Source organism: Gavia stellata, chromosome 3 (genome assembly GCF_030936135.1).
Source record: "Gavia stellata isolate bGavSte3 chromosome 3, bGavSte3.hap2, whole genome shotgun sequence".
Classification (NCBI taxonomy): domain Eukaryota; kingdom Metazoa; phylum Chordata; class Aves; order Gaviiformes; family Gaviidae; genus Gavia; species Gavia stellata.
The window spans coordinates 54,336,712-54,347,418 of record NC_082596.1 but is presented as its reverse complement, the minus strand read 5'-3'; the positions used below and the strand labels follow the sequence as shown (position 1 = coordinate 54,347,418).

General features: G+C 42.0%; 1 protein-coding gene across 1 annotated transcript in view; it reads right to left on the bottom strand.

Annotated features, from left to right (window-relative positions):
* Positions 1–5,393: 5,393 nt before the first annotated feature.
* The window catches only part of EMILIN2 (elastin microfibril interfacer 2), a 38,487-nt gene continuing 33,173 nt past the window's right edge, over positions 5,394–10,707 (bottom strand). Inside the window, exon 8 of the mRNA XM_059815335.1 lies at positions 5,394–10,595. Coding sequence (XP_059671318.1) covers positions 10,258–10,595 — 338 coding nt within the window. The 3' untranslated portion in view covers positions 5,394–10,257. The remainder of the gene's footprint in view (positions 10,596–10,707) is intronic.

Below are 10,707 nucleotides of genomic sequence, written 5' to 3'. Positions count from 1 at the left end.
AAACATACCTCTCTCTCACAGTGTGCAATGCATGTAAGTGAATTGAAAGGCATCCTTGTTCTCATACAGTGAGAACAATACTTTCTGTCACTGTTTCCGCAAATTCTTGGTCCCGTCACCAATCTACTCAGTGTTCAAGTGGATTTCACAGGATTCAACTCAAAGGATATTTTGCTCTTACTGCTTTTTTCTTTTTTTTTTACTGTCAAAAGCTTACAAACATCATTCCATGTATTTTTTTCCTTTTCTTACCTTTTATTCCGTAGATTTCATTAGAAACTGAAATTTTCATCATCACCAAGTGCTTTGAATATCAATTGGATTTGAACTTTTAAGTCACTTAAATACTTTAAAATAACTAAGAATCCAACATAATGAGGTATTTTAATTACAAGATAAAATATTCTATCTAAAGATTCTATTTTACATAAAGGGAGTGAAGCTTCCTCTCCTAAAAGAGTCCTTTGTCATGTCAAAATTTTCTTTACCATGCTTAACTTATTCTTGGTGGCTCTGGTATTACACAGGTTTTCTAAAAATAAAAGCACTTAATGAAACCGGGATGGGTTTCCAAATGGGACAGATTGTTAACAAGGTTTGGCTGTATCTTTCTTGGTTGACTTTTTTTTTTCTCTTCAGTTCCATTCATCTTTTCAGATTTTCATAAAGATAAGCTGTGGATTTTAAGGTGAGGATAGGAGTAAATGAGGAGTGTAGAAAAACAGTATTGGGTATATCTCGAAAGGCATATAATTTAAGCTGGTATGAGTATGGGGGCTATGTGGTTATCGACACCTCCCCATTCTGCTAACCTGTTATTTTGCATTATAGGGATGTCCAGAAAGTTGCTTAGTTAAAAATTTTGCTTTTTTGCTCTGTCACAGCTACAGTTTTTATATTTGTTCTTTGAGAAAATGTAAAAGTGTTCTTGAGTATTTTTGATATGAGTAGGGCGGGGGTTTTGTTTTGTTTTTCTAAATCTGGCGTGTATTTGAAGCTTTTCAGATTGTTTGTTAACCCTGTTTAGGGACAGAATATGGGGACACTGTACCTGTCATTGCATACTTATGTAATTTGGACTGCTGGGCACTTTACTGACTCTAGAAAAGACATCTCATTACTATCAAACTGTGGGCTTGTGCTGCAATGTTAGTATGAAGTGGGGTAAATAAGAATTATGCATTAGCCTGGCCTTTGTTACCTTAGTCAAGAGAAGTGGCCTGAAACTAATGTTTGAGAACAAGTTGTGCTATACTTATTTAAAATTAGCGCAAGCTAAATCATTCTTTCTGTGAAAGAGGAACTTCTAAGTGTGTATGTCTGTAGGCACATGCACACCCCTGTCAAGACTATGTTGCTGAAGATGCAGATCCTCTTAGCATTGGAACCATGTCAAAGGCTGAGTCAATGATACCTATCTGGGAATAAATAAGGAACATTGCAATTCAAAACTTGTTAGTGACTTGGACATTACCCATTTCTACAATGATGTAAAGATCAGTAACTTTAGTGGTACACATTTCTGGATTATTTTTTTTTTTTACTGTACCAAGCACGTTTGTACTTCAAAAGGTTGGGCTCTCATACAACTGCATGTGTAATCCTGGCTCATGTATCCTTAGCTTCCTGTCATCAGTGTACTCCTAAAACTTTTTTTTTCAACTGGAAAAGTTTTAACACTTGTGTCAACTCCATTATGGAACTTCTGAAGCAAACTCTGAATCCTCTTATGGTAAAGACAAAAGAGAAGAGATTTCATGTTAATATTTCATACAAGTCTTCTAGAAAATGCTGTCATATAAATGCGTTGTTTAAAATACTGCAAATTCATAATGAAACATCAAAAATACATAGTGAATTTGAGATGCCTTTGAAGTGTCACTTTTGCCTGAAGAAGTTTTAGTTTCCAAAGTTAAATTCTGCCGAATAGAATGGAATGGTTCTGGATTTTTTTTTTACAGTGTTAATTACTTCCAGATGAAAGTCAAAACATTGGTTTATTTTGAGGGCGGGAAAACTCTCTTCAATCATTTTTTTCATTTTTATGTTGAAGATGTGTTGAACTTGATTGTTAAGCAACCCAATCACTAATAAGGTAGTGTGTTTAAAATTGTTAAATCTGTGATCATACCAACACAGTGGGTTTTGTTAAGACTGGACTATCTTGGGTACAGTAACCCACACTTCAGTGCAATGTTTATTGATGTTCAGAACAATGTTATCACAATAAACGATCTTTAAACTAAAATTTTTCTTCACTTTTGTACTTGAGAATTCCATTCTTGTACTGCTAATTTAGCAAATGTGGGGTTATTTAAATTGTATTCATATGTTACATGGAATTCCAGTTGCTCTTCTAAGGACTATGATACATTTGCTTTCTCTCATACTTGGTTTACGTTTTTCAGAGTATTTATACAACTGATAACTAATTGCTGTCATCAAACTTACATTATGTGCCAGTATCAATATTGGGTTATAACTATAATGAAAAGCAAACATGCATTAATAATACAGAGTATCAGGTAACAGATGCATATATTGGGAATACACAATCTGCCTTGAAGAAAATCTTGCAACCGCATAGTTTTGACCTCTTGTAAATCTGCCCTAATTTGGAGTTCTATCCTAATTCCATCGAAGGTTACTTTTTCCTTTCAAGGCAAAGAGTATTGTCTTCCATGGCAGTTGTTACATTGTTTGAAGCAATTATTGTGAGACCATCTTGAAAAAGGGGCCTCAAGTGTTCAGTAGAAACAATTTCTTCCTTGTCTCTTGCTTGTTTTGGTAAATGCAACTAACTAGCAGCCTACCTTAGGAAATCCAACTGTCTCAGTCACATGTAAAAAGTATGATAGATCTTCATGCAAGTGTGAACTATACTGTGCCTTCTGATACTTCTGTGGTGTGCATCATTTGTGTTGCTGCCCCCAGCACCCATGCACTCTCCTTGCGCCCAGACACAGAGCTTACTGCTAGAGTTTTATCACCTCCTGCCACAGCAGCAGACTCTCCGTTTCTGTTGGGTTCCCCCTGTGATTCTGCTCGTACGCTGCACCCTTCTCTTCACACCTAGGGCACTTCACTCTTCATACCACACTCTGTTCGTTGCCCATCTTTCACACCTCAGTCTCAGTACTTGTTTGTCATGTGCAGTGCACAACTGTGCCAGTGCAAGCAATAGACGGGTCGCATGTCCTACATATGCCAAATGTTCAGATGGGTTGCAAAAACATTTCTGAGCTGGCATTGTTTCTCCTGTGTCCATCTTATCCTAATGGACTCATCTTGTTCTTGGTGGATGGATTTTCTGTCTTGGATGTGTAAGGAATAGAACCATAGTTTTCAAGAATGGGTACTTTCCTGTGTGTGTGCCAGGAAACGTTTCTAGAGTTACATCATGCAGTTTGTACACAGAGTGTCCCGGAGGGCTACGTGTGCAGCCCTGCACCATTTTGGTTGGGAAGTATGTGTGTGCTCCCAGCAGTGAGCTGAGCTGTGACGTAGCTGGCTGCTCAGCCAGGTTTTCTGGGCAGATGTCCTGCATGCTGCATGGGAGGGAGGGGGGCATGGTTCAGACCTTCCAGAGGTTTCACTGTTGGACACAGCAAGGGCTTGTCAGGGTCTTCTGTCTGGCAGGGGCGGCCACTTCTGTGCAATGTGTTTTCTAAGCATGATGATACCTGCTGCTTTTCCTCCTCTCCCCTTGCCTTAGACAAATTAATCACACCCACAGTGATGTTTCTGTCCCACACCAGAGATACCCAAGACCCCTCTAATCGTGCAAGGGGCTGTAGCGATGAACAGCAGACAGAGTCTAGCACTATAACCCTGGGCGGTATTTTTCCTCGTGGCCGAAGTGGTTGCCAGCCTGGATTGAGGCCCCAGGCTGGTGTGCGGTGGGAGGGCCTCCCAACCAAACAGCCGTCGCAGCAGCCTGGCTCAGTGGGAGAACAGGTGTTGAGCTGTATGAGAGCGAGGACTGGCATTAATGGCTTTTGTGTATAGTGCTTTGAACAGGGCACAATCAACTGTGCATTCGGATAATTACAAGTGATGCTAAGCCACCTCAGTCTGAATTAGTTAAAGTAAGCAACATAGCCTGAACTATTCAGCCTAGAACTGGCTGAAGGGCAGAGCTCAAAGGGTTGTGGTGAATGGGGCTACATCTGGCTGGCGACCGGTCACCAGCGGTGTTCCTCAGGGCTCAATTCCTGGGCCAGTTCTGTTCAATGTATTTATCAACGATCTGGATGCAGGAGTTGAACGCACCATTAGCAAGTTTGCTGATGATACCAAACTGGGAGCTGCTGTTGACTCTTTTGAGAGAGAAGATGCCTTGCAGAGGGATCTAGATGGATTGGAGCATTGGGCAATGATTAACGGGATGAAATTTTACAAGTTGAAATGCCAGATTCTGCATCTGGGATGGAGTAATGCCGGGCACAAGTATAGATTGGGAGAGGAGTGGCTGGAGAGCAGCCCTGCCGAAAGAGATCTGGGGGTGCTGGTCGGCAGCAGGCTCCATATGAGTCAGCAGTGCACCCTGGCAGCCAAGAGGGCAAACCGCACCCTGGGGTGCATCAAACACAGTATAACCAGCCGGTCAGAGGTGATTATCCCCCTGTGTTCAGTGTTGGTGCGGCCTCACCCTGAGTACTGTGTGCAGTTCTGGGCCCCACAATTTAAGAAGGATGTTCAGGTCCTTGAATGTGTCCAGAGGAGGGCAACAAAGCTGGTGAAGGGCTGGAAGGCATGTCCTATGAGGAGCAGCTGGGGACTTTGGGCTTGTCTAGTTTGGAGAAAAGGAGGCTGAGGGGCAACCCCATTGGTCTGTAAAGCTTCCTGAGGAGGGGACATAGAGAGGGAGGTGCTGATCTCTTCTCCCTGGGATCCAGTGATAGGACACATGCGAATGGTTCAAAGCTGTGCCAGGGGAGGTTTAGACTGGACATTAGGAAGCATTTCTTTACCGAGAGGGTGGTCAAACACTGGGACAGGTTTCCTAGAGAGCTGGTGGATGCCCCAAGCCTGTCAGTGTTTAAGAGGCATTTGGACGATGTCCTTAACAACGTGCTTTAACTTTTGGTCAGGCAGTTGGACAAGATGATTGTTGTAGGTCCCTTCCAACTGAAATAGTCTAGTCTATTCTATTCGCCGGGAATCAGGGCACTGAATGAGCAACTAAGACGGGCAAGAACTGTGTTAGCAGAACTTCTGTGTACCACAAAGCCTATGTAACAGTGCTTGACACTGAATAAACACTTAAAATATACATGGACGCTTGACTGAGAAGCCAGAAACTGCAGTTTTAAAGGTGGTGAAGAGAGCAAAAATTTTGGCTTACAGTGCCACTGTGTTGACTGGAAAGCAAAAGAAAGAGCGTCAAGACATGAAACGACAGGTAGGCTTTATTTGGACATATCTGCAGTTGTTTTCCATCAATCACAGTTTTCTTCATGTTCCTGGATATTACTCTCTATATATACATGAATATATGTATACACATGCACACATAAAGCATACTCTCAAATGCACTGTTCTTTGCTGAAATATTATAATAATGTTCATTTTTTCACAATCAAGATAGCAAAATGGATAAATGCCAAAAACCTGCTTATGTAGTAACACATTACAAGATGTTCTCTGAAGTCTTCCATATACTGGCATATAATTGGCAGAGCTGTTCTTCTGCATCTTGTCTCAAGTCTGCAGGGTACGTTGCAGGAGGGTTGGTGCTGGCTCAAGTGCAAGTCTGTCTTGTGGTGACAGGACACAGCCCCCAGGTATTCCTGGTAACTTGACAATTTGAACTCCATGCCATTAGCTGGGAGCAACTAGCAGCCAAAGCATACCTGCTGATCCAGTGTCAGTGGAGCACATATTTCTCCCATCTCCAAGCTGAGACTGTAAATGCATTTGTAGTTTTGGTGAAATAGATCCGTATCCACCACTGGACTGTAACATAAGGACTGACTTACTCAGCAGATAAAACTCACTTCCAAATGCATGATGTATCTTCAGGAAACAATTCAATCCTGATTTGAATCTCTTGGTTGCAGCTGGGGAGCCCTTTACCTTGCATTCCCAGTGCACTGACTTTTAAAGCTGCATTGGGTGGTGTTGAGCATTTTGTTTCAAGTTGCCTTCCTATGCTTTCCACTTACAGCTCGCTCTATTTCCTCGACTACTTGCAATTTTTCTTGACTGGCTGGTTGGCTTCACCAAGTTGACTAGAGTCAGCAAAACTGCACCAAGTTGCTGCAAGTAACCTGGCGTACATTGAAAGGATACATGGTGGAATACCACAGAAAATCCTCATTGCTATGAGTGGTCAGTATAGAAATGTCTCCACTGTCTCTGAAGTCTTAATAGCAAATCAAAATAATGAGGTAGTTTTTTACTCATTTTGTGGTGAAAATTGGCATTCCTGCTTTGCTCCAAGCTTTCCTGGGGATATGACTGATTTATATGTTGCTTTGTTGCCTTTCCCCATAGCTGCTCTAGGATACACTTTCCATGTCTGGCCAGAGCAGAGTCTCTCTGGCTGTCGGCATGCTGGCTTGTCTTCAGATGTTCTGCTGCTCATGACTTGGCTATGGACATTTACCTGTCTCACAAGTGATGCTGCCTTGGGAACTCTGCTGGTTTTGGTATTTTGACAGTCCCTGAGAAACCACCATGCCTCGTGCATGGCTAAGGGGCTGTCAGACACACATCTGTACAGCTTCACCTGGTATGGTTTGGTTTTCTTCCTGTTTTGATGTCAAATGGGAGCACCTGCCACAACAGATAATGGTTTGCCTAAGAATCTTGCAATCCTCATACACTGCATTGCAAAGCTACCTACAAAGCAGATCTAAAAGACATCACTGTGATTTATGAAACAGGCAGCATACCTGCCTTAGCTCCCACCTACAGGATTTTTTTTTTTAAGGCTTTCTTGGTTAACAGATGCTTCCTGTTTGAGCTTGTGGATGTTCTTGGATGTGGTAGTCAAATCATGAACCCACAGTGTGAAATGTTCCTTCCAGTGCAGGTATTTCCTTGTTCTGTTGCTGATTCTCACCAAAGACGTAAATGCTCAGTCAGTGGGTTCAGGGTATTCTGGAGCAGGGCTCTTGCTCCCTCCTTTGAAGCTGGGCTGTTCTGTATGGAGCAAACACTCAGCAGGCCCATGAACACGTCTGTGCTTGACTCTCTTCCAGCTGCTGCTTTAGTGAATGTTTTATCCAAGCACTCATGGGAGCAGAGACTGGAACTCAGGTTCCCCCTCCCTTTGCTATTCAGGGGCTACAGCATTGTGGTCTTACCAGCTGGGTGAATATTCTACCTTGTAAGCTCCAGGAAAATAACCTCATCATCAGGAAGAACTGAGCCACCTACCCTGATTACAGCAATTACCAAGGAAGTGGAAATTAAGGGTCAAGTCTCCCTCAACAAAGGCAAGAATGTAAGAAAAACAGAGGTTCCTTGTCAAAGGTTATAGCTTTAGCCACCATGCTGCTTAAGGTGGGGATGGGGAAACTATCCCTAAAAGCGTTAAAAGGTGTCCTCAAAATATGCTGCTAAGACTGGGCCCTGCTGTGATATAGTTTAGGGAATGCTTTATACCTGCGTACAAATACCACTTACGCTGCGTTATGAGGGCTCGAACAATCTTGGCATTGGCAGCAGCAGATCCTGGGCACAAGGAAAAACCGTCTGGTATTAGACTGCCCTGTCCCATTAGCAGAACTGAGCTTGTGAAGATTTGTGGGTTGGATTTAGAAACCTAGCAGAGTGGTTAGGTAAGAATTAGATGATACAACTTTTGCAACTCTAGCGCTGAACTTGCACCACAGATTCTTAAAAATGTCTCACTTGGAGGGGGGGGGAAGGTTGTGTTTGCCAGCTAGGTCTCCCTAAGCACTCAGCTCATTCTGTTTGTTTCCATGAGTCATTTTTAGAACAGGCAACAATAATCTAACAATACTTGAGTCACACGTAGTCTGGAGCCAACTTCTTGGAGAACGCAGCTTTCTTGAAGAGAGTGAAGAATATCCTAAAAGGAAAAGTGCCTCTTGGCTTTTGTACATAACAAGAAATTATGTTTTTAAAAAAGTGGTTGATGTAATTGGCTTTTGAAAACACAGAAGACAATCTTTCCTGTCTATCCCTTCAATTTTGAGACCTAGAAAGGCATGGGACAGAAGGGGGCTATTGATTTAGGACAAAAGAAAATTAAGTCCCTCTTGAACAAGCATGCTAATGCCGCACGATCCAGCACAGGTCAAGACAAACGTGCAGGAAAATGAGACGGGGGTGGCCCCCTTTATCAAGCTGTGAAGTGCAAGTTCACTATACATCTTTGGCTATTGACTAACAGCTGCTCTTACTGAAAGAGCCTTCCTGCTACGAAGTATGTCCAGTCGTGGCTTCTGCTTATCAGTAACACCATCATTTCTGAATATCAGGTGCCAAGAGATCTTCCTTAACCAGGTGCTTTAAAACTCCACTCGCAGTTTCCTTCCTGTGCTTGCAACTCCCCCAGTGCAATCCTAGCTGCACAGGGACTGACTCAGAGTTCCTGAGTGGAGAGAAAGCTTTTTCCACCTGCTTGTCTCAAAAGCAGCTCAACTTCCAGGATGTGATAGTTTGTTGTGGGAAGGCCCCATCTCATCGCCTGGAAACAGAGTTATTAGGGAGTATCTATTCCAAAACTAAGCAACAAAGGCGTAAGTCTTCATCTGACCTCCTCAGATGGGAAGGGCTTCAGCTAAATATACTGTGCTGCTTACAGCACGGGGAGTTCTTTCTTCACCTGAAGGAATTGTTTGTTCTGAGGCAATAAACAGCTGTTCTGGATTTGTAAGAAGGAAAATATACTACAGAAACCACTACAATAAATACAACTCTATGCAGCATGAATAGACTATTAAAAAGATCAGTTTATATAAGAATCTATAGGTGACAGCTGAATAGTCCTGTCTCAGTAAAGCACGGCTGGATTTTTTTTCAGCGATGAAAAAGATCAAAATGCTAACTCGAAAGCCAAAACACCATTTTTGTTACCTCCACTGAGGAGTCACTAGTATGAGAAATAAAATACTGTTGCCCCAAATGTGTTTATCTGTTTAAGCTAAGGAAGTTGCTTCATCCATATAAACAGATGCTGAGTCTTAAAACAAACCTCACTCAAAAGCACCAATGCAGGAGGCTGTTACAGCAAAGACTTGGTGCAGATGGTTGGTTTGTGCATTTGACAGTATTGGCTAATAAGACTATTTTCCTATATTAGTAATTTTTGCTCTGTTTTCTACAATGCAACAAAGACAAAACTTCCTTTTTAATGCAAGTACTATAGGAGTGCCAGAAACAAACTTTGTAAAATTTTTTAAACTTTTAAAAATTACCATTTCTCTAGCTAAGCACAGACGATTTAGATTTTTCTGACCTGTTTTCTTCATTTCAAGCATCCAACTTTAATCTCAAGAGCATCATGCTTAACTGATTGTCTTTTTTACTGTATCAGTTGAAAATAACTCTTCTAAATCTTTCAGTAGTAGCAACTGCATCTTACGCTCATGTTTGCCCATGGAAAGGTGAGGTGAGGTAAGTTTCTCCCCACACAGCTGCTTCCATTTGACTGGAATGAGTCACTCATGTTGTCTCTTAGCTCTGTCTTTGGCCCTTAAGGGAAAAAAGAAAACTGATGCAGATAAGTATTGTTTCGCTTTGCACCACTATGGTTAGCAATGGCTTTGAGCAAATTGTTTATGCGAATACACTTGACCCAACATATTATTAAATAATGCAAGGACTAAGAAGTCATCAACCATGTCCAATACAACCTTCCTTTCTTGCCCCTGCTTTACTGAAAACATGAAAATAGCTGACCACAACTGTAAACTTCAGCCAAGATGTAAACTTTGATACACTAGGGACAATTTGATAAACTAGGGAGAAGACTGCAAAGGCAATTTAATAGGGAATAGCAAGAGCACAGTGGAAAAGTATCTACTGAGAACATATTTGTTGTTTTAACAGTTGTTCTGCTTGTATGGGTAAACAAGGGCTTGGGAAGGAATTAATTTAGCTACAGAAACATGTCTTTTGTAGCTACCTCTGGAAACAGGGGACAAGGAAAAGGTCTCAGTATAGACTATAAACCCATCGCTGAAATCAAATATATAAACTGAATATATTAAAGCTTTGAAATTTATTACACTTAATTTCTTCTGAATATGTTACCCTTCTCTCCTGTTCAAGATAAACCTAAACATGAGAAATGGAAGGATAAAGGAGAACTCCACTAAACGTGGAGTACATTTCGTCAGAGTCTGTGTAGGCCAGTTTGCCTCCTGTTACGACGACGTTTACTTCATCTCCTGCTTTGAGGTGAAGAACAAGGTGGAATGTCCCAGGACCACCACAGGTCCGTTTCCCCGAGTAGGGTTTGTGATACTCCAGCAGTTCCCTTCTGTACCCAGCTGTGTGGAGCTGAGCCACACTTGCATTGGAGACAGACAGCACTGCTTCTACGTACTCATCCCTCTCCGGGGCCAGCACAGCAGTGATCAGGTAGCGCCCTTCATATGGTGATGTGAAAATGCCTGCAGAAGAGAGACAGACTGAGCTTTTCAGAGTTATTAAAAATGGAGAGACCTGATTCCTCTAAGCACAATGACAAACATAAAGCGACATGGGTTACCCATTGCTATGTAC